Source organism: Ambystoma mexicanum, chromosome 1p (assembly GCF_040938575.1).
Source record: "Ambystoma mexicanum isolate Mex_15411 chromosome 1p, UKY_AmexF1_1, whole genome shotgun sequence".
In the NCBI taxonomy this organism is placed as follows: domain Eukaryota; kingdom Metazoa; phylum Chordata; class Amphibia; order Caudata; family Ambystomatidae; genus Ambystoma; species Ambystoma mexicanum.
In genome coordinates, this window is record NC_090921.1 from 352468251 (window position 1) to 352493466 (window position 25216).

Below are 25216 nucleotides of genomic sequence, written 5' to 3' on the forward strand. Positions count from 1 at the left end.
TACATGAAACAAAACCAATTCAAAGTGTGCCAGGTGTGTAAAGCAGAGCAAAATGGTCATAGGGTATATCTGAAGTGGGCATCTGCCAACCGAAGGATCATCTAAGGCTTGACGGGACAGTGTGGGCAACTAAGGAAAAGGCAACTATCATTAACTATAGGGGAATGAGTCCAGTTCACCCTAAAGTTGCACCTCAGCTTCCCAAAGCTGGGCGCCGGTGAGAGACAATGGGATGTTGCTGGTGCACTAACAGAGGTATCGATGACTGTAGATGTAAGTATGGTGGCGATAACAGCACTCATATGATATGCATATCTACCAGAGTGTGTTAATCCAGAACATTTTAACATTGGCGATATGAGCATTTTTTATGTACAAATCTTTGGCTACAAATTTACAAAATAATATAGCCTCTAGATATATACTAAATTGGCAGGCCGCCAAGGTTATCTGGCCTTGAGGAATTCTAGGAAATTACCTGACTGGGAGGTGCTTCTGAAAGGTTAGCAGGATGGGGTTGGGCGAGGCATTGCATGAAAACCATTAGGTTCCCATACAGGCCAATACACTACTTGCCTCCAACCTTTAGAACCCAATGCTTCACTTGTCACCATTTTGCTTCCTCTTCCAGGAGGCCAATGCACTACATGACGTTCTCTCTTCCCTAACACCAGTGCAACAATTGCCTCTCTGAACGGTACAAGTTAATATAAGTCTCTCGCTCGCTCTCTCTCTCTCTCTCTCTCTCTCTCTCTTTCTCTCTTTCTCTCTCTTTTCTCTGTCTCTCTCTCTCTCCACTCTCCCCTCTCCCCCACCTCTTTCCCTGCTCTCTCGGATCTCTCTCCTCTCTCTCTCCCCCCCTTTCTCCGTTCTCTCGAATCTCTCTCTCCTCTCTCTCTTCACTCCTACCCCTTTAATAATCTGAGGATACCCTGTCTGTGTCCTCCAAATGCGACTGTCTGCTGACATACCCAGGTAAGATCCTTCTGCTGTATCTTCTGAAATGTCATCTCGGTGAAGTTCCGCCGTATCATGCCGGGAGAGGCCAACGTTTGAGTGCAGCTTCCTCGCACAATCACAAGGTTTGATTTTTCTCCACAGTTTAAAGAAAGAAAATGGTGTAAGTTGCTGAAAGAAGTGACAATATATGGAGATTCGAAGACATTGGGGCTTGGGGCTACTACTGTAAACACTGCTTATGATCAAACAGATATCCTCACGCTGATGGGCAAGAGCAGAGACCAGAGCCCTTAACCCACATGTCAAAGTAAGGGTGTCAACATGCGCATATTGCCCTCACCTTAACCAATAGTCCGCTTCTACAAAGGGTCACATATCACTATGGGACCCATTGACACATCTACTCAAAGAGGCAACAGATTCCCTTTGTTAATATCTTGGCCATCTAACCCTTAAATAGAAATCTATTTGTCTAGGTAATCCCATTAACCACCCTACCCTTCAAGTGTACTGGCTGATTCGTGAGGCAACTAGCTCCAAAAGGCAAACAATACTTATTTCTCTCTGTGAACTCTATGACTCTCACCACCTCTACCAGTGTTTTAGCTGTATGTCACTGACAAGAGCTGGCTTAGGTCCTGCAGATGAGTCACTGAGTCATGGATACCAGCATCTGCTTAGTCTCACAGGCAAAGAAGTCAATATTTGTGCAAACCCTGAAATACATGCCAACAAAGAAGTGACGGAAAGCGTACCCATGTACCGTGACCTTGGTGTTTGATGGGTATTGGTCTCTGTTTATGATGGTTGAATAAGCTTGTAAACTGGTGCCATTCCCTAACCATCTTATCATTCTAGTAAAAGGCAAAGCAACCCAAAAGCAATATCCTATGCCAACTAGCCTCATAAGGCAACTTCTCTGTACCCCATGACCATCCCTTGAAGTATAACTATTTTTAGGTCAAAAGCCCTATATCCCAGTGCCAATCTCCTAAAATAGCCATGTCTAACAGGAAATGTTCTGCATCCTTATATCTGTGCTTTGGGTCACCCAGCTCTATTGATGAATGGCTCTATTATGCTATGCCATTCCTCCAATCATAGAAAGAAGAGGCTAATCCACTAAAGTGTCCAGTCCTAGAAGGTAAATAATCGGACCTCTCTGCTAATCACAACAGCCCATCCACTCTTAGAGGTGGGAATCTGTTTCTTTGAGCCCATCCCTTGAGCCCTGCAGTTCCAGAGCCACCCAACCCTACATATTACAGCCTATTATATTCCAGACCAATCCTTTGGTGAATCTGGCCCTAGATGTGAAAGGGTGTGCTTCTCTTGACCCTTCCTCTGGGACCTTTTTTAAATACTAGAGTTACATGATTATGTCTTCCGCTGCCAGTCTCCTGAAACGTTCTGTGTTACACTTTAAATGTATGTCTATTTTTGCCAATCCCCTAAACCCATTTCCTGACCTACTTCTCTTATTTCTGCCCATAAGTATGGCACGCATTACCCACACATACCTTTTGGCCTGGGTGGGCAGCAGTCCGTTAGCTGGATGGTGCAACCGCTGGCGTGCAGGCTGATGCTCTGGTAGTACTCCAGGAGTGCCTTCACACTGATGAAGTTCCGGTTCACCCCGAAGAAGGAGAATCCCAACTCCGTCTTTGTGATCAAGCAGTCCTTGTAATCATTCCCCAATGGATTCTGGGAAGAATAATGCGGAAAAAGACCAGAGCAGTGAGTTACAATCTTCACTTCATTGCAGGCTGCACAATCAAGCACCTATTGTAGTGATCTCATCATGAGCAGCAGGCCTGGGCTCGCTTCTGCACGAAGAGCAAGACTGCAACATGCCTGTGTTGGTGCACATAATGTTATAACTAATGTTATAACTGGAAATACAAGCTTATTTTTGTGGAATATTAATCTGCATGACTCATAGAGCAAAAATATTGGGATGCTGTTTCACAGGGTTCTGAACCACAAATGGGCCAGTCTTCCATAGGAGATTGTCCGGCCGGCTCCTCCTTTCACAGCACGACAGAGTGCTGTTGTTATCACTGGATGCTTGATGACTCACCCCCACCTACCTGGACAGGATGGCTCATTTCCTGTCATCAGTATTTTTGTGGGTTACAACAGGTCCAAATGCTTGCTTTCTTTCGATTAGTCGGTTTCTTAAGTATGTATTCCTTTTTCGGACTATCTCATTCTGGAGAGCGTGTTGGGGAGGACTACCAGAAGGATGGCTACCTGCTGGGCTGAGGCCAGAGGCAATTCTCTGATCACCATCTGTCGGCTGTCATACCTGGTAGCCCTAGCATGTTTGTTCATGATTATCATCTGGTTTCAGGGCCTACTGATCACATTTTTACCACCACTGCGCTTCCATCTCTTCTTTCCCATGATGACCTCATTTGCTTACCTAACCTAACCTTCGTATTGTTGGGGCACTGTGTTCTGCAGTATCTCTATCTCTATTTTTATGTTGTGATGATTGCTGGCTTTTGAAATACTTCATGGGTTAGGACGAGAAATAGAGAATGGGGTGGTTATCCTCTGATTACTTCCCAGGATTTTCCTTACACCTCGTCCTACTCGTCCCCATCACAATTCTCATGCAATCCTACCCTCACTGGGTACTCGTCCGTACTGACTCCTCTGATCCTGATATACCCCAGCAGGGTCAGCAGGGTTGGTAATAATTAAAAATAAAAACATATTTAAAGGATATTTTTATATGGACATTTGGTGGAAGGCGAGTTTCCTTCATGTGTTAGGACTGTGACAAGGAAGATCAAGATTACATGTAATGAAGATTATAAGTAACTGATCCGAGGATCGCTGTACTTTGCTATCCAGTCTTTGGTATTAATGTCATATTATGGGTGTGATTCAAATATGCACTCTTAATGGGAACCTAACAGTTGAATCTCAGGATACCGTAATGTAACAAAAGTTTGATCTTGTATTGAACTGAAGTTTTACAATAAAAAAAAAAAAAAAAAAAAAAAAATGAAGATTATAAGTAACTGATCCGAGCATCCCTGTACTTTGCTATCCAGTCTTTGGTATTATTTAAATAACGGTTTCAGCATTCTGCATTGAATTCTATAAATAGCCAACGCCAAATATGGATTCAGAGAAATCTTTGCAATCTTCAGAGAACTGGAGACCCCCACCCCCTCTTCTAACCCCTTGAACAAAGACAAAGAATGGTGCAACAACAATTAAGAAGCCATGCTCAATAAACTGAACACCTTACAAGAAAAAATCAACAGCCACCAGAAAGCCTTAACTCTACAACTATCTGACCTACACCAGAACACCCCAGCCTAACTTCCAGCCTTCTCATTCCAGGAGATGAGAGAAGAGGAAGTCCTAACCATACTCAACTCTATCAAGCCTTCCAACTGTAAGGGTGACTCATGCCCGGCACAGCTCATCAAGGACAGCGCCCCTATACTGGTACCCTTCTTCACTGCCTTCATCAACGCTTTTTTCAAATCTAACCAAGTGCCCTCCCGCACCAAAGAAGCCTGGGTGCGCCCACTGTTGAAGAAACCTACACTAGATCCAAAGTCACCAGGGAACTACAGGCCCATTACAATGGTTCCCTTCCCTCTGAAGATTCTGGACAAAGCGGCATACCTCCAAGTCCAGAAATACCTAAGAGCTCAGCATCTGCTTGGTCTACAACAGTCTGGCTTTCACCCCAACCATGGTACAGAAACCGCATTATTTGATCTCAAGAAACAAATTGATGACCTAAGTGATGTAGGAAAACCAGCCCTCCTACTACTCCTTGACCTCTCCACGGCCTTCGACTTGGTTGACCATGACACCCTATGCCACCACCTCTCAACGGCTGGCAACTTCTCACTGCATGGATCGCATCCTTCCTCAGAGGTAGAGCAAAGTCTTTTCAGACCAAGCTTGCACACAACCTCATCTAATTAAGTGTGGGGTCCCGCAAGGGTCCTGCATCTCACCCACCCTGTACAACGTATTCACAAGGTCACTATTAAAATACCTCGATTTGAAGGGCATCACATACACCAATTACGCGGATGATACGCAGGTCCTCGTCCCCCTTACAGGCGACTACGAGGCCGACCAAAAAACTCTCATTTCCATCTACACCATCTACACCATCATCCAGACATGGATAGCTGAAAACTGGCTCTTTCTTAACAGTAAAATGACTGAACTCCTTATCATCGGGTCTCCGAGCACAATCAAAAAAATGGGATCACAATATGACTCCTTTCTCATTGACAACTCCCGCATCCCGGTATCCAAGTCAGTCAAAACTCTGGGAGTATACCTGGACTCAACCCTCACCATGACCAGACAGGTGATCCTCGGGGTGCTGATGATGGGCTCTGGGCTCTCGGCCCTCCTGGTGGCTTGGCAGGCTGCACAGGATTCTACGAGATCCATTACTCGCTGTTGCATGTGGGGCATCCACATCCGGGACTTTAGATATGACGTGGTTTTTACAATTCCTTGGTGCCCACTGTGGGTAAGTTTGAGGGCCCTTTCTTCAAGTGCTGTGGGCAGTACAATTCGGTGTTCCTTCAGTATCACTCCTTCGGGGCTATGGTAAGTTCGTGGCGGATCCCGAAGAGTGCTTGCAGCTTCTCTTGAGCGGATTAGGTTGGCTCGATACTCCACCTCTATGTTGTAAGGCTGGAGGTGTAGCATCCACTTTTCGATGCGTGCCGGGGGGTGTGGTGCTGAACCCTTGAATTTAGGGATGAGGGGCTTATGGTCAGAGAATACCTTCGCTCGTTTACCCAGTAGATAGCCTTTGAAATGTCTGCACCCCCACAGGATTGCGAGGGCTTCCTTTTCAATGTGTGCATAATTTTGTTCCGTTTTGGTCAGTGCACGGCTGGCAAAGGCGATGGGGTGTACGTTGCCCTCGTTGTAAACGTGGGTGAGCACTGCCCCTAAGCCAACTGGCTGGCATCAACCAGAAGTTCTGTGTGTCTCTCGATGTCGAAGAATGCCATGGTTACGGAGGTACACAGCGAGTCTTTGATTAGTTGGAAGGCTTGTTGGTGGATGGACGACCACTCCAACTTCTGGTCCTTTTTTGTTAGTTTGCGAAAGGGGCTTGCAATGGTGGTGAGGTCTGGAATGAATCTCGCACAGTAGGTTGCCATTCCCATGAAGCTCCTTACTTCGGTGGCGGATAGCAGCCTTTGGTGTTTTTGATATTGTTAACTTCTTCTGGATCTGCCAATACTCCACTTTCGTTAAAGATGTAGCCGAAGAAACAGAGTTCTTCTTTTCCGAATTCGCACTTCTCAGCATTCAGGGTTAGTCAGGCTTCTTCAAGTCTGCGCAGTACTGCAGCGAGCTGCTTGTGGTGTTCTTTGTCGATTGTTGCGTAGATGATGATGGTGTCACTGATGTTTGTTGTCCCTTCTAGGCCATTGAGGACCTTCTGGATCTCGTGCTAAAACACTTCAGCTGCCGACGATATTCCAAAGTTCAGGCTCTTGCATTTCCTCACGCCAAGGTGTGAGGAGAAGGTGGTGATATACCTCGACTCCTTTGCCATTTTGAGTTGGTGATATCCTGACCTGAAGTCAAGCTTGCTGAATATCGTCGCTCCTGTCAGATCAACGATGAGCTCATCTTTGGTCGGCGTGATGTGTTGTTCCCTTCCGATGGCTGTATTGGGGAGTCTCATATCAATGCAGATCCGTACTGCGTTGGGTTGTTTGGGTTTTTGTGCTACCACCATGGGAGATACCCATGGGGTTGGCCCTGAGGTGTTCTCTATTATGCCTGCCTTTTCCGGTTTGTCAAGTTCTTTTTCTATGGCCTCCCTCATGTGGAACGGCACTCTGCGATATTGCACTGCTTTTGGTTCGACAGCAGGGTCAATGTGTAGTTTGATGGATCTGCCTTTCAGGCAACCAATGTCCTGGAACACTTTTTGATGTTTTTGTAGTAGATCATTGATTTCTGCGTTTTGGATGCTGAATGTAAATTGTACCAACTGCAGTTTTTCGGCTGTTTTGCAGTTTAGGACTGTTTCGCAGCCGGCATCGACAAGGTAGATTCGGGCACGGCACGTGGTGTTGTTATGTGAAAGGTCTGATCTGAATAACCCTTGGACTGGCTTCTTACAGCCGTATGCATACAGTCGGACTTTCCTGTCTTGGAGACTCGGCCTTGGGTGGAGCTTGTCAAATGCTGTTACTGGCATGACGTTGACGGTTGCAATGACTACTCTTATGGGTTTTCCGTCTGAAATGACAGTGAATGATGGTCTTTTCCGTTGCTTGGACCTCTTGGGTTCTACTGCCGAGATGAGGTGTACTCAGTGCATTCTCTTGCTGGTTTTCTTTTGCCTTTCTTTGTCCCGTCAGTCGGGGGATGCATTGTCTCCGCTTTCCTCACTTTCACTCATGTCTGGTGATCCCTGTGCGTGTTCTACTGCTCTCGCTCTCCCCTTCCTGCTTGATTAATGGGAGGTTTCTCGAGGAGCAAATTTCCTCCAGTGTTCTTGTGGCCGCCGCCGCGGTTGTTCTCGGTCTCCTCTGCTTGGTGGATTTAGGCAGACAGCCGCATAGTGGTTGAGGCGGTTACACTTGCGGCAGGTCGACCCCCAGGCAGGGCATGTTTCACCTCTGTGCCATGGGCCACCACACCACTTGCATGCGTTCTCTCTTCCTTGAGACACGTACTGCTTGGAGCGGTTTGTTCCCCGGTCTCCCGTTTCTCGGGTGCTTTGGCGCCTCGAGACGACTGCGACTTCCTCTGTTTTCTTGTGGTCATCAAGTGGAAGCCATTGGAGTGAGGCCTCGATTACTGCCACCTGGGCATCAGTGCGTTCTCGAAGATGCCCCATTTCCAGGATGCGGGATAGTGTAATGTTCTTCTCCAAAAGGTGGCTCTCCTCAGGTTCTCTGATGATATCCCGTTGATTATTTGGAGGCAGATGGCGAAGTCTTCATTGGCGAACTCGCAGGCAACTGCCATCTCCCGTAGGCGGGCATGGAAGTTGTCCACCGTCTCACTCTTCTGTTGTCTGGCCATACAGAAGTGGAATCGTTCATAGTCGGTATTGAGGTCAGGTTTGAAGTTGTTTGTGAGTACGTTCTTGGCAGCGTTGTAGTCATTTGCGTTGCCATTGTTTGGGATGGCGTTGAATAGGCGTAGCGCTGCTGCTCCGATGTTAAGCAGAAGGAAAGTGTGTTTCTTCCTGTCTGCCGTGATCTCCCTGGCATCGAGATGCATCTCAAATTGTTGTACCCAGATGCCCCAGCAAATGGCCGCCCCTGTGGTGAATGCGGTAAAGGGTGCCATGAGGGTGGTGAGCGCTGGGTCTGGGTGTTCTGGATTGGCACCTCTTATCACAGATGGGCTTGAACTTGCCCTTGAGGGGCTTGTGTTTGTGCTAGACATGGTTGGTGTTGTGAGGTGGGCCGCCGGTTGTGCTTGGGAAGTATGGTTCCTTGCTGGCGCAGGTGCACACACATGCTTCTGGTGGTGCTGCATGTGTGGCTGCGGGAGGCGGTTCCTCTCCCTTGGTGGATCAGTCACTTATGTGCCACTGACAGAGGACTCTTGTCACTGGGGTTGTTGGGGGTGGACAAAATCACTCACCTGTGTTTCTGCAGTGGATTTTCACAGTGTTGCCAGATGCGTACTGTTTCTTACCTCCTGGGCATATTAAACGCCATGTGTAGTGGTACCGTGGCGTTTGCTGCTGCTGCTCGCCTCCGGAGCTTAGAAGTTGCTGTATGCAGTGTTAATTGGTGTGCGGTAGACCCACGGAACGTTGGGGGTGTGAGAGCGAAGCTCCCGCTTTCGCGTTCATTCATACGCATGCAGATAGAATGCTGGAACTGCTTTCAGAATGTTGGGGGTCTGAAAGCAAGGATCTCCGTACACGCGAGTCGGAGATCTTATCCAAACGTGACAGTTTGTGCATGGGCGCGTGGGGATAGCGCTGCCTCGTCGCCAGTGTTGTGTCGGGCCGTCTGTTGCTTCGGTGAGCCGTCAATGTGCGAGGGCCTGCTCTAGGCCTAGTGTTGCAACGCTGCACAGCAATACGACAGGACCACTCAGTTGGCTGCATAAACCCAGACTGGCGCAAAGATGCCAGTTCCGGTGATACCTTTATTCTTACTAACATCACCAACGGGTGTACTTATTAGGCGAATTGAAATACAGTTCAACTCTTAAACAGATATCTTTTTGAAAGATATACTTCTTTTCTCCTCATAATTAATGCCAATTTAAAGATGATTTTGTTTCTTTATTTCATTTCTTTGCATTCTTAAAATTCTTCTTCGGATCACGCGGGTATATTACCAGTGCTCTTTCCTGTGCCACTTCTCTCATGTTACACCTTATCTGAAATATCAGCACAATAGTGTGGATGGAAGCAAGAGGGTAGGCTTCATTGTATCCATGATTTCCTATTTTATGTTGGACATATGTTTATTCCTTTTTTTTCTTTCAGAGTATTTGCCTGTTTTTAGAGAGTGAAAGTGGATGTACTCCACTTATCTATAAGATTGCTTATGAGTAAGTGTTTTCACTGCTCTGTCAGGGCAATACAACGATGGTAAGTAATGGCAAACATATTCTATTTTCAAACTTGGTGGAGCAGCAATTCCGATGTGTTTAGTCTCCTGACACATACATTGAGAGGGGCGTGTTCCCCTGCCGCAAATTAGTTATAATTGGCATGTTTTTGGCACACTCATTTTGGTTTATTGTATGCCACCTGACAAGTAGTGTATCCTGTCTTCATTTTTTTCCAGCCACGTTCAGTTAAGAAAAGCTGTGTTTGTTCTTTATAATACACGTTCAGACAAGGATTGTTATTCTTCAGTGGCATAAATCATGTCCTCAATTTCCTCTAAACATGGTTTGACACTACCGCAATTTTTATACTGAACATACAATGCTTTCTTTTGGTAAAAACATTTATTTTTCTCTTCAAAGAAGTGGGTTTGCTTAGTACTGTGGTAGCTCTTAAAGTCTTGGATTCATTTATGAGCTCACTAAAAAGCACATCTAAAGCATTTGCACCTTTGTATACTGATTCCCCTTCCAGGCATTATTCCGCAATGATAGCTCCCTGAGTATGCATGCTCTGAGGGGTCAGAAATATGAGGCGGACAACTTTGTGAAGATTTACGCAACAAATGCCATATTATTATAAGATAAGATTGGGTGAACGCCTCACTATCCCTACCCTGATGAGGAATTCCCTGACTAAAATAACCTAAAGGAAACACTCTAACAAAGGATATCTGTCCCTCACATGTATACATACAGAAAATAAACAAGATAATGTATAGCAACTCTCAACGAACTATAATGATTGCATTTTTGCAAGGTCTCCACAGTCTCTCTTTGTAACTTGGGTGAATGCCCTTTCCCCTTCCCCAAACGTGATTCGGTTTCACAGTTCAAGAAAAGAAAACAAGGAAATCTTGACTTGCAATAATGTCCAACCCCAGTTTGTTTCTGCTACAATTCGTCAATACAAAGTTCCAACTCAGTTTGATATAGTTCCACTTTGTCAACAAAAAGTTCCAACTCCACTGCGTACAACTTCAATGTGTTAAAAGAAAGTTTCAACTCATAAAAGAGAAGGTTCCTTTCCTTCTTTGAACAGGCCCACTTCTTCAACAGCTTGCAATTTAGGTGTACTCCCCTGCCCGAAAAGCAATTTACAACCACAAGTGCTTTTGGGGTTAAATATCATTTGATGACAGTCTCACCATAACTTCAAATTGTTCAATAAATTGCAGCTTCAAAACTTCCAACAATTCTTCAGGGACAACAAGGTTTATATTAGTGCACCGTAACACTCTTCTCAAAATAATGTTCCTCTCCATTTGGATCCATCCCTCCCAGAATGTTTGTGACAATCTTGTTTCCCCACTACACAAGTAACCAAGGACTCATATGCAAGTGGTTGTTTAATTCTCTTCCTTTGGCTTGTATTATGTGCGTTTATACCAATTTTCACCACAGGTTGTGTAACATATGAGCAACAATTGCCACAGTCTCGGAATCTTTCTATGGCTCTTTGCTGCGACTTTCAAAATCTCTTATTTTGTAAATGTTTTGTTTTAGCTCTCTCTTGGCTTGGGAAATGCTTGTATGTGTTCTCTTATAACCCTGTTATATGTTATATGTTGGTGTTCACTTGCATTCACCAGCATGTTTAATCAAACACCTTTCTTTACTATTGAGCCCTGATCACCTTAGTCATTATTCACATTACATATTTTGTGAGGACCTCAGCGTGAGCTCTATCTTAACCATTGAGGTTAAAGAGCCATAACCCTTTTTACTTACTATGTGGGAACCTTTGCTGGAGATTTATTCTTTACAGAAAACACACTCGAGACATACAATTCCCTGCTGTCAGGATCACTTCCTACCATAATCTGAGGTATCATGAATTATGTCCGAAGAACTACCAGTTGCAGTGCAAAAACTCAGAAGAGGAATAGTGTTTTTTGTCCCACGCAACAAAGCAATTTGGGGGTACAGGCTGGTTGAAAACAAAACGTTTAATATATTGAGGGGATTGGGGGGGGGAATATACAGATTTCTGTTTAAAATCTAATAACAAACTGGTCCTTACAGAGTAGATTTGACTCAGCTGCTGCCAGGACTCATTTAGAACTGTAGCAGACTAGCCCAGGTATCAAACTAGCCTGGGGATCAAAGACCCTGTGTATTACCTCTATCTCTTTTTCTATGAACATCATACGTGCCAACGTCCCGCAACAATCCACACTCGGCACATATCTGGCCGTGGTGCCTCCCACATCCTTCCTGTTGCCCCTGAACCTGCAGCCTCAAACTCTCCCCGAGTATACTCACAGCAGTCCATCTAATACCAAAACACCCACAACATTGCCTCACAGGACACCACAACCACTGCTCCATCGCTACGCCTACTACAACCATCAGGGGACACCACAAACATTCTCTATATGGCAGCTAGTGGTGCACCCGCAAGGGCCCTCCTGCCTTGCCAAGTCCCATTTACCACCACACAAAAGTAGCAGGTATTCATTTATTGCCCCCTCCAACCCACTACTTTCCTGGTGGCACCAGCTGAACAGACCTAGGATTACAGCCACTCATGCCTATGCCAAACTGCCATGCCCAGTGTAGGCACCCCTGCTGACAAACTCACCAAAAAGCCACATGCCTTTTCCCCAGCAAGCTGCTGGCCCACCTCTCAGGAAATTTATGACAACGCTCCCTCCCTTATGCTGAGAGAACCAAACCATTGAACTCATTGAACTTGTTACCTACACATGCCACAATACAATACAGACACCCATACCTACCATGTCATGGACAGGCACAAACTGACATTCTCCTCTCGCAAGTCAGACTTACCCTCCCACCACGGCTCACCTAGCCCACCCCTGGGACTTCCAGACCTGCCACTCTTTCCTCCCACAGCCACGTGCCACCGTCCGGGCCTCAGACCAACACACACCATGCAAGCAGCCACAAACCACGCTCCGTCCACTGCCTGTCTACCCTCCTCACCACTCTCTTGCATCTTTATTAACGCTAGATTCATTGTTGCCCATGCTGTAGACATCCACGACCTCATCATGTCTAACACCGACATCCTCGATATCACTGAAACTTGGCTCCCTCCTACATCTGGCCCAGCCCTATCACAGTGCCTCCAAGACAGACCCACTGGCAAAGGAGGAGTCGTCACCTTCATTTACAAAAGCACCCTCGCCCTCCGACCCACAATCCCCCCACTATACCACACTGTGAACTCATTTCAGCCAAACTAGCTTGCACATTGCAAACCTAACTCTACCATCACATCTACCGAGTACCAGGCACCCTAGTTTCATTTGAAGAGGACCTTACCCAGCTCCTTTTGGCCACCCAGCTGATCATCCTAGGTGACGTCAATCTAGGATACAATGACTCCACTGATTCAGAAATAGCAACCCCTTACTAAATCTTTGACCACCTTCAGTTGCACCCTACTTTTCCATGATCCTACCCACTACCAGCCAAACTCTTGATTGGATACTCGACCACAATTGTAATACCCCTATTCTTTCTAACACATCTTTCCCCCTGGACTGACCACCACTGCATTAGTTTCTCCATCCCCATCCCCTCCAGCCCCCCGGAAAGGCCTATGTCACTGCCTCCTACCATAGAACACATCTCCCGCGATCTGACAAAAGGGCGCCTACCCTCCTGCTCTCCCCACACACCTACAAACCTTGAAACCAATGCACTAGTTACGCACTATAACACCATGCCACCATGCTTACCAAAGCTGTTGAGACCCTCACCCCATTTAAACCTCTGGAATCTAAGAACCCTAAGCACAGAAATTCATCACAGAATTTCCTGGTTCACAGCCAAACTATAATGTATATGTGCTAAAAGACGGGCATCAGAAGTCGCCTGGCAGAAACTCCCCACTACAAAGCACGATTCCCAGAGGCATCAGAGGTATAAAAAACTATCCACAAGTCTAAAGCCGCAACCTATAACATGAGAATTACCAAAGCTGCATCCAACACCCAATAACTGTTCTACATCCTATGATAGCTAGAATACCCCATCACCCCACTCTCTAATGTGACAAAAGACACAAATAGGTGCAACAAAAACCAAGAAGCTCTACCAAACAAAGTCACACAATTTCAGGAAAAAATCAAAGCCAAGGTCGCCATCTGTTCCTCAAACTTGTCAGTTCACTCCCATCCAAAATCAACCCTCATCGCCCAACCATTCAAATGCAAACCTATCTCATAGACTCACTTAGCTACCATTATCAAAAGTCTGAAGCCATCCCACTGCAAGGGTGATATCTGTCCTGCCAGTCTGGTAAAGGAATGCACAGACCATCTGAGCCCTCGCAACACTGCCATTGTGAACTCTTTATTCAAATCCTTTACCATACCGACCGGCCTTAAATAGTCGATGATCACCCCCTCCTCAAGAAACCCTCTCTGGACCCAACCATTCACACCAACTATAGACCCATTATTACAGTGCTTTTTTCCTCCTGGAATTGATTGATAGAGTGGCTTACACCCAAATCCAAGCCTTCCTGGAAACCTGTCCATCCTTAGCCCCCGCCAGTCCGGCTTCCACCCCCGCCATTGGACTGAAACAGCATTCCTTGACTTGAATAATCAGCTTGATGAGGCCAATGACACAGGAAAACTATCCGTCTTTCTCCTCCTGGACCTATGAGCAGCCTTCGACTTAGTCAACCACCACACTCTCTGTAGCCACCTTACTAGGGTTGCAGGCTTCTCCGCAAAAGCAGCCAACTGTGTTGCATCCTGCTGGGACAACAGAACCCCCAGAGTCACCTCTGACGAAATGGTGGCTAACCTCACTCCTATATCATGTGGTGTGCCTCAAGGTTTCTGTGTCTCCCACACCTGGTACAACATTTACACCAAACCTTTATTCGACCAGTTCAAGGCTCTGAGTATCAATTTCACAAACTATGCTGATGACACCCAGATCCTCATCCCCCTTTCAGGTTACCACAACCAGAACTCTGAGAACGTAAACAAAATCAACTAAATAATCCAACAATGGATGGCCCAACATAGTCTCTGTCTGAACGACGAGAAGATGGAGCTCTTCACAGTCCTGACACTATCCAGGTTAGCACATCGCAACCCAGCCTTTGAGTTCTTTACAATCAATGGCTATAAAATCCCACTCTAACCAGCAGTAAAGACCCTGGGAGTAAACCTTGATCACTAGCTAAACATGGCATCTCAAATCAGCCACATCACCTCTTTTGCAGCGTACGCCACCAATTTGATAGAAAGTAAACCGTTCCTCTCATCTGGTAACCACCTCACCATCTCCCAAGACCTTGCAGGTTCTAAGCTGGATTATTGTAATGCCCTGCTCTGTGGCTCATCTGACAAAAACATAAGGTCATACAAAACAATGCCATCCGGGCAGCACTAAACCTATGCAAATTTGACCACATATCTGAAGATAGGAAATCTGTGCATTGGCTCCCAATCAGAGAAAGTATTACATTCCAAATCCTTTCAACTACTCATAAATGTTTTTCTAAGAATGCCCCACCTTAGCTAACCCCTCATACATCATCTAGACCCTTGGGCTCCACCTAGAGCCGCTGTCTGGTTAAACCTAGATTCAGACGCAAAAGAGCCAGGGCCTCCAGTTTCCCGACCGTGGCAGCCAACCTCTAGAACAACCTACCCCTGCATTTACACTCAGTACCATCCTATCTTTGTTTCTGGAAAAGCCTAAAGACCCATCTGTTCAACTAATTCTTTACAGCTGTAGTTAATATGTCTGAAACCAGCGCCTAGATGCCCTTGGGTTTTGTGCGTTATACAAATGAAAAATAAAAAAATAAAAAAATAAAGGTCATCAGTCTTTTTATTTGTCTCTGGATGCTCATGGTCCTCCAATCCCTCCAGAGGCTCAAACGAAGATAACCTCTGTTGGTCTGTCTCTTGGGTGGCTTCCCAATACCGCTACGGTCGTGCATCACTGTTAAGGGCTCCCGCTACACTGCTACAAGAGAGGGGGCATGGGTGCTCCATAACGAGGAGACACATGGTCTCAAGTTATTCATGGGCTGCTTAGCTACTCATACTGGAAATCTCTGCCTTCCTTCATCCTTTGTCCAGCCATCTTCCTGGCACCTCTGCCAGGATATATCTCCCTACTGCAGCAGGTCTTATTTCCTTTCGCAATAGGGATCCTCTTCCAGTGGGTCAAGTCAACACACTCCTCTTCTTCAATACTCCAAGCCTGACACCTTCGAATCTCCCTAGGTTTGCGGGAGAAATGTAACAATTTCCTAAATTACCAATTTCCTAACAAGATCCTAACCGCCAATGGGGAAGCCCTGTGGAACACAAGCTTCATGCATACCTCAAACATTGAAACTGGCCCTCATTTAAGTTATTTCCCATGTACCACGCTCATTAATGTTTAGGGGGTAGTAAAGTGCTCAAGGCTAGGAGGGTACTGATAGTAGCAACATTAGTTAACCAACAAAGAGGGTGGCAGTAGAGTAGAAAGGGTAATGCTGCAATGGTGAGAACTCTACGGTTGAGTCTATTTAGAAAATCCACTCATCAGATTACTATCCTATATCATGATGGTTTCACCCTCAAGCCTTGAAAAACAACATCCCATATGGGCAATATTTGAGGGTGAGACGTAACTGCACTACACTGAGCACCTTTTCAATATAATCTTACATGATCACAGAAAGACTTATGAATAGGGGATAGCATAAGAAACTACTCAAGCAATCAAGAAAGAGTGCAAGATGTCAGGATAGATCGAATCGTTTACAACAGTCCTAAAAAAAGAACACTGAGGCTAAATTAGTATGTGCAACTACATTTAACATATACAATAATGACATCAGAAAGATAATCCTTAAGAACTAGCATATTGTACAGTTGGACAACCCATAGCTTGCACCTCCATTGTTTGCATTAAAAAAAGGCAGAAAGAGTCTGTAAAATGCGCAGACAGAAAATCTACAGATCGCAGTAACACTTTAACCTCTATCTGGGGGTTTGAAACATCAAAGGGACGCAATCCATGTGGCAATAGTAGTGTGCAAGTTCACGTCTAATAAGAACACGTTTGTGGCAAATAATAAAACTTGTACACTAAATACTCGCACCACATGCAAAATTAGCAATGCGATTTACATAATACAATGCCTATGTGATGAAGTGGAGGTGGGAAAAATGTCTAGATCAATAAGACCACATATAGCTCCATGAGTGTCCCCAACCCCTCCCCATGACCCGTGATGTTCCATGCATGCCCCCCACTCCTCCCCATGACCTGCGATGTTCCATGTGTGCCCCCCACCCCTCCCCATGACCTGCGATGTTCCATGTGTGCCCCCAACCCCTCCCCATGACCCATGTTATTTTGAATTGTTCCCCCACCCCTCCCCTTGACACGCGTTGCTTTTAGTTCCGCCACCCCTCCCCATGACCCACATTGTTTTTAGTTGACCTCGTGATTTTTCCTGTGTGCCCCCCTCCACACGACCCACATTGTTTTTAGTTGTTCCCCCCACCCCTCCCCATGACCCGTGTTGTTTTTAGTTCCTCCACCCCTCCCCATGACCCGTGTTGTTTTTAGTTCCCCCATCCCTTCCCCTGACTCTCATTGTTTTTAGTTGTCTCCCCACCCCTCCCCATGACCTCGTGTTTTTTATTGTGTGCCCCCTCCACATGACCCACGTTGTTTTTAGTTGTTCCCCCACCACTCCCCATGACCTGTGTTTTTTTTAGTTCCCCCACCCCTCTCCATGACCCACATTTCTTTGTTGTTGTCCCCCTCCCCATGACGTGCTATGTTTTTAGTTGTCCCCTGTCCCCATGACCCGTATTGTTTATAGGTGTCCCCTCACCTCCTCCTCAATTGATCTTTGTGGCTCTCGTGCCTCCCCACTCCGCCTCTGTTGTCCTTCGCTCTTCCTTTTCTCCCCCCTTATACCCTCTCTCTCCTCTCCCTGTCCTGTGGTTTCTCTGGTTTTCCCCCTCCCCTTCTGTCTACCCTTCTGGTGGTCCCTGCTACTTGTCTCCGCCCCCCTTTTTATTTTCCTTTGACCTACCCCCTGTTGTTCGACCTCTTCCCCCACCCCTTTTCATCTCCCTTTCCCCCCCAGTCGGCAGACATAGTAAAATAGTCGCTTGTTCTGTTCTTCTCCTTCTCCCTCTTTCCAATCCCCCCTCCCTCCCCTCCTCCTGTTTACTTTCCGGCACTACCTCTATTGCTGTCAGGCATAGTAATGTAGCCGCTTATCTGTCTCACTCTCCTGCCCACCCTACTCCCATTCACTGTTTCCTTGCTCTTACTCTTCAGTTATGTCCGCCTGAACTATCTGTTGCAGCTTGTTTGTTCTCCCCTCCTTTCTGTTTCCCCCCTCGTACCCCCACCTTTTACCTTTTTTGCTGCCTTCGCCTCTGATATTTGCCTCCTGAAACTGCCTAGGCTTGGACCTTCACTAGTATTGGCAGTCCCAACAGGATATGGTATATTACACAGGGACTGACAAGAGTGCAAGGGGGTGGGGTGGGGGTGCTGCAGCCATTATTTATAAACACCATCTAGAGGTATGGGAAATTGATCTGGTGGAGCCAGAAGGCTGTGAAATACTTATGGACGAAGTTAGGATTGACGCTGAGACGAATGGTAATTTGGTGCTTGTTTATGGACCTCCCTCAACCATGCCGGATTTCACATCACAAATATTTAATCTGCTACTACCATTACTAAAATCCACTACCAAGTTTATGTTATTGGGTGATTTTAACCTTTGGTTGGGAAATCGAACCGATCATGCAGCAAGGGGCCTAGAAGTTGCTTTGAACACCCTTGGTTTTATGCAAAAGATCAAAGCTGCGACCCACGTTAGAGGTAACACCTTGGATTGGCTAGCCACACATAACATGTTGATAACTAATCTTTCCATTCAACCGTGCCCTTGGTCTGATAATTATTTTATTCAGTTTAGGTTGGTCACAGAAAAAAGAATAAGGACGAAAATAATCACCAAAACTTTAATAACTTCTAGATATACAAAAAAGTTATCTTTAGAAGCCCTACAACCTGGGATGACTCCCCTGGCAGACAAAATGGGCAGTATTCAATCCACTGAGGAGATGGCTGAAGGGTATCAGGAGATGCTAGTCGAAGCAACTAATGCCATAAGACACCTGAAAACCAGACTAGTTTTAGAACAAAAAAAAACGAATACGTGATTTTCCTGAGTTCTTCAGACACTTAAAGCCAAAAAAGAACAAAGGAAAGCTTCTAAAGAGCTCTCCCAGAGGAATGCGTATCATCTTGCCTCCAAAGCATATAAATTGGCAATCATTGCTGCAAAAAAAAGATCATGTTTGATAATAGGATCTCCAAGACACAATATGAATCCAAAGAGTTATTTAAGGTCCTAAAAGAGCTAGAAATCCCTTTCCGGGTATTAAGGACAGTCCAAAAAAAGACAGAACATGGTTCACGCAGATGCAAGCAGCCATGCTGAAGAAACTCAAGTTAATTAAACAAAATATTGAGATCAGTAGAAAGCAGGCAGACCAAGTGGATGCTCCTTGTACTGCAAATATGCGAAAAATCACAGAATACCGATTTGATTTTAGACCAGTATCTGAAACTGAGTTGGCAGCTATTATAAACCAGCTTGAACCCAGTAATTGCAAAGGGGAAGTTTGCCCAGCTATTACTATTACATCTTGCACTCCAGCATTGATTGGGATCTTGTCCATATTTGTTAATTTATCTTTTAAGGACAGTCATGTTCCAGATAAGCTCAAGAATACCTGGATCACTCCCCTGTTGAAAAAACAGGATTGGACCCATTGGTGTCTACTAACTATAGGCCCATTAGCAACACACTATTTGTATTAAAAAGTTTAGATTGAATTGCGTATGCCCACATTTTGGAATATCTGAACAAACATAATATTTTAAATAAGTGGCAGTATGGGTTCAGGCAAGGTCATACACTGAAACAGTCTTACTAGATCTAAGGTCCAGGCTGCTGCAAGTGATGGATAAAGGGCAAGCTGCACTACTCATGCTGTTTGATTTGTCGTCAGCTTTCGACCTGGTAGACTATACTGGTCACCAGGTTAATGGAAGTAGGTTGCTTCTCATATAAGGCTGCTTTGTGGGTTCAATCTTTCTTGAATAACAGACAGACTAGGGTCTGTAGTGAGGCCGCTGAGGCTGTGCCGGCACCATTGTTGTCTGGGGTGCCATAGGAGGTATGCCTCTACCCGTCACTATATAATATCTTTACAGTTCCCCTTTTTGACATGTTGGAGGAGGGGGGTGTCTGGTTTGCGAATTATGCAGACAATATAGAATGTGTTATTCACCTCTCTGACAGGCATGAGCAGGACACAGAAAAAGTTAACGAAATATATAAATGCACACAGGCTTGGATGATGGAAAGTGGCCTAGCCCTGATAAATGAGTAAACCGAGTTGATGATTGTAGGGCCAGATAAGAAAATAATCAAGATCGTGGAAGAATGCATGATTCCCACATAAAAGAAAGTCAAACCACTGGTAATATTTTTAGATCAGAATCTTAACATGCGGGCCCAAGTAAATAATCTAGTATACTCATTAGAATACTGCATAACATTGTTGGCCCAGCTACAACCTTCCCTTACATTTCCACAGCAAACTGCAAGACAGTTGCTCCGGCCATTGTTGATGCTAATATGGACTACTGTAGTAGTTTGTTGGTAGGTATTTACAAGACGGATTGTGCCAGGCTTCACCTAATAGAAATCAGCACTGTTAGAATCACTCTTGGCCCCAAGAAGAGAGACCATATATCTGAGGCTAGAAGAGGTCTACACTTGCTCCCATTGAGGCGGCAAGAATTGAATATTGGCTGATGTTAATCACCTATAAATGTGTGACATTGGATATACTGTTATACCTGTTAGAAGTATTAAAGAGTAATGTATCCATTTGAGATATTTGATCAAATAGCCTGAACCTACTGAAAGCGCCCGAATGTAAACTAACACTGGTGAAAAAAGAGGCCTTTTTTGCGGCAGCCCAAGAGCATGGAACAGATCTTAGGAAAATAAAATCTATGGAAATCTTTAAAAAAGAAGTTAAAAACATTATAATTTAGATAGTTCCCTTACTCATTCGGTTTAAGCTGCTTGACTGATTTGTTCTGCATATACGCCCTCTTGTACTTTCTGTTGCTGGCCTCTTTGTTTTGTCTGTCTGTGATGTGCCTGTATGCCTCCAGCCAATTGGTGTGCTATACAAATATATTAAAGTAAAGTAAAGTAAAGTAAAGTAAAGTTGGACACATAAGGTGAAGCTCCCGAACTTAACAGTAAGGAAACAAGGCAAGGACTCCAGCAATTATGATTTCCAAGGATAAGGTAGAGTTATAAGGTTCATTGTAGAATGTAATACTTTAACACAGTGGGGATAATTCCACCCTGGCGGTAGGGGGTTAACGGGCCGGTAGAGGTGCCGGCCCCGTTAACCCTCTACCGCCTCATTATGAGGTCCGCTCGCGGGACCCGCTAAGGACGCCTGGCTAAACCAGGCGTCCTTAGCGGGTCCCGCGAGCGGTCCAGCATGCTAACAACCGGCCCGTCATTAATGGGCCCGTTGTTAGCATGCTCCCCATTCCCATTGAGCCCTATGGAGGCTCGAATGGGAATGGGGATGCACAGGGTCTGGGTTCCCTGAATGGGGAAATACTGGGCCCTCCAAGGTCAGAATGGCCCGGCATTTCCCCATTCAGGGAACCCGGACCCACTACCTCCAATGTTGTAATGACCCCCAGTGTCTTGTTTTACATAGGAAGCACACATAGGAACTCAAATACTTGCAGAAGTTGGAAACTATTAAATGTAATATGGAGGTAATTTTAATATGGCACAATAAACAATAAAAGACATGAGACCCCTGGCCACACATGATGAAGGTATTAGCTTCATTTAGACTGCCAACACAAGATCACTTAAATGAATGGGTTTTATCATGCAATCATTAGGTTTGCATTACATTTGTTGAAAATCATTGACGTAATTCCCTATCAACAATATTATGAATTCAGTGAGCTTCATAAAATACTGGATTTCGGGCCAATCGGGATTCTGCTCAAAGCACGGCATTGAAACAGCACTGTTGGATCTAAAATCTAACATTGTCAAAAGTCTCGAGAAAGGTACGGTGGTACCGCTCCTATTGCTTGATTTCTCAGCCGCATTTGTCGTGGTTGATCATGAGCTGCTGATTGATCAACTTGTTACAACTGGGAAATGCTCAGATACTGCCAGAAAAGAGTTCAGATCCTTTCTCGGAACCAGACAATCGAGAGTAATCGAAAATGACAACTATGCCTCTGACCTGAGGTGTACAACAGGGATCCTGTATCTCTACCCTGTTGTTTGACGTTTATATCAAGTCTCTATGTGACCTTTCGGACAGTCTGGCCGTACAGTTTGCCAACTATGCAGATGACACCTAGATTCTCCTTGAACTTTCTGGGGTCTATTCTAGAGATGTGGAAAGGGCTAACCAGGTATTCTCGGCAAACTAGTCATGGATGGCACAAAACTCTCTAGCTCTTAACAATAAGATGACTGAACTACTGATCATTGGTTCTGGAGCTAGGCCAAAGAAAATTAACACCCAATACTGTCAATTCTTGTTTGCAGGCAGCATTTTTCCTGTCGCCAAGCATGTTAAAATGCTGGGAGTCTACCTAGACTCTCAACTATCACCACACAAGCATGTGGCACATCTGAGATTATCATACTCATAAATTAATACAATGCTGTGGCAAATAAGACCCTATCTGTCTGAGCAGAACAGGGCAATAGTGGCTTCTGCCACTGTCAATGCAAAGCTTGACTACTGTAACAGCTTACTGGTCCGTACATCACAGGCTATCATAAAGAAACTGCAAACTGTACAAAATGGACCGGTCATGCAGTATGTGGGATCAGTTAGTGAGCACACGTGTCAGAGGCCCGTCGGAAGTTACACTGGTTACCTACCGGTAGAGCATAGAGTACAGCACAAGGCAAACTCACTTGTCTACAAGTGCTTATCAGGTGACAACCCTCTGTACCTATGTACTCGGATCAAAAAGAATCCCATAAGAAAAACTTTGCGGTCCAACAAAGAGGCACTCCTGGTCTGCCCACATTTCCATCTGAATAGACTTTGGGGGTACCAGCTTTCATCTCTGGGCCCCAGCACTGTGGAATGCACTGCCTATTCTGCTGAGGACAAAAACATCATTATCTATCATTATGAAAGAGCTGAATTTCTTCCTGTTTGATAAAAGTAAGTTTAAAAATGCTGAACTCATATTAGCTTGATCTATGTATTTATATGTCCGTGTATGTCATGTGAGCACTCTGAGGCCTTCAGGTGTATGGTGCTATACAAAAAAATAGATAGATAGATAGATAGATAGATAGATAGATAGATAGATAGATAGATAGATAGATAGATAGATAGATAGATACATTTGTCCCTCTTTATAATAAGTGATTAACGGGCCCCATATTGGAGACAGAATATTGCTAATAAAATACTCTCAATTTACAAAGTGAAGAGAAGTAATTATAATTAAACTATGACATTGAATTAAGCAACAATGATGTAAATAATTTGTAAGGAGGTTTGACACAGATGACACAAGAGATTCACAAGAGAATCTTATTGTTCAGTGTTGGATCATTTGGTCCTGAGGAAGACATACCTGAAAGGCACAAGTATGGAGTATGTTGAAACTAGCATTCATGATGGATCCTGTGATCAAATAGATTTTTTCTAATTCACAAAAGATGACACTGACAGTCTCAGCTACTTGACCATTGTCTTAAGTAAATCGCCAGAAAATGCAGGGCTTAAGATCACTTTTTTACATTAATCACTATGAAATTTATGAATAGAATGTATTCAGCGAATATGGTTGCAGTGATTATTTAATTTTGTGTAGAAAATACATTCTTATGAAACTGATGGATCTCATATATTCATGAATTGATTTGTAATGTATATTACCACACATGCGCACACAACCATTCTTTATGAAGTTTATGTATTATAAGTATTGTATGCATTTTGCACAATGGATAATTGTGTATTTGTGTTGTTGTTTGTTGCTATTTTGTTTATGTGATTATCACTTACGGGTAATTTGTAAATAGTCTTTGTTAACAGATTCAGTGAATACGTTGTATTTGCATGAATTTAGTCCAGACACTTAGGTAGGTACAATAAGATAAGGTCATGTAGGTGTTCATAATTTTGTATGAATTTCAAAGTGTCAACTGCTACAGATTTCATTAAGATAATGACAGATACATTATCCAAATAAATAATGTAATGTATTCTATATGAGAACATTACTTTTTATTATGGCGGAGGAGACCACTATTACAGAAGATAGGGAAGCACTATGTGGCGGACTACAGCCACAAGGACATGCATCATGGTAGGAACCACCACATCACATCAGGGAGCACAGCCCTCAGAAGGAAGAGTTGTATTATTGCATGAACTGCATTGATGCAGCAGGAAATGCAGTATCACTGCATAGCACAGTTTTACGGTGTAGTATTGGAGAAACAGCAATATTTTAGTAAGGAGCTGTGTTTAGGCAGGGTGGGTAGTGTTACAACAGGGAGCACAGTAGTATAGTCTAACGAGCAGTATTATAATAATGAAGCAGATTGTTACAGCCAGCAGCACAGGTCAACTTCAGGGAGAGCTCAAGGACATATTCCCCCATCTTCATCTCACCTCCACACAGACTGTAAGGAAGTACTGGTCGAAGTCGCGCAAAGAGCAGCGAAGAACATAGTACCCGGGGCTGACGTTACTCATCTTCTTCAATTTATGAACAGCAAACTCTGACCTGCAAATGGGAGAAAACAGCCCTAAAGACAGAGACAGCAAGGCATCATGGGAAATCAAAACTGCAGACAGCACCTAACCAAGGCAAGTGTACCTCAGCGGGGCAGGTCTTCTGGGGCCAAGGAAGCACTCAGTCAGAGTAGGGCTGTCTAGCTTTGCCGCCTGCTCTGGGAATACACTTGATTGATACATTTAATAGCTCTTTTAACTGGATGGTCTCTAGACTTAATACCCTTTCTACAGTAGCTTGACATTGTGGCACTGTTATTTTTTTAAGAAGACCAACACAAATAATACATCGGGGCTACATATTCATGGATACACTTTTTTGACCCAAGGGTCCTCTTTCTCAGGTACTAACTACCTGCTTTACAAAAGACCTGCAGCTTGCAGGCGTCTGAGGGGTCTAGAGAGACGGATAGTGAAGAGGGATGTAAGCTTTCCTTAGGGCCACTTAAGAGCAGACATCACCCTTCCAAGGTCAATATGACGAAATAATAACAATTTATAGTGCAGTCCATACAAGCAGGGGAATCCAGCACGGAGTTCAAGTTTAGAATGTTATGTCACTATTAATATGATTAGTATTCGATTACAAGAGATAGCCCAGATGATCACTATAATTCAATGATTATATATTCATGCTGGTAAACCCTACATCAGTTTATTACAAAAGTTGAAGAACTCAATTCTTAGAACAACTGGAAAGCAAGAAGGAAGTGGATTTTCATACTAAATCCTTTGTCGAGTGTTTGTGTCGGTGT

At 44.6% G+C, this 25216-nt stretch overlaps 1 protein-coding gene across 1 annotated transcript in view; it reads right to left on the reverse strand.

Annotated features, from left to right (window-relative positions):
- Positions 1-25216, reverse strand: part of JAK3 (Janus kinase 3) — a 576597-nt gene that overhangs the window by 327616 nt on the left and 223765 nt on the right. The window contains exons 9-11 of the mRNA XM_069648742.1: positions 24339-24453; positions 2481-2664; positions 972-1093 (exon numbers count right to left, since the gene is read on the reverse strand). Of these exons, the coding sequence (XP_069504843.1) occupies positions 972-1093; positions 2481-2664; positions 24339-24453 (421 nt within the window). The remainder of the gene's footprint in view (positions 1-971; positions 1094-2480; positions 2665-24338; positions 24454-25216) is intronic.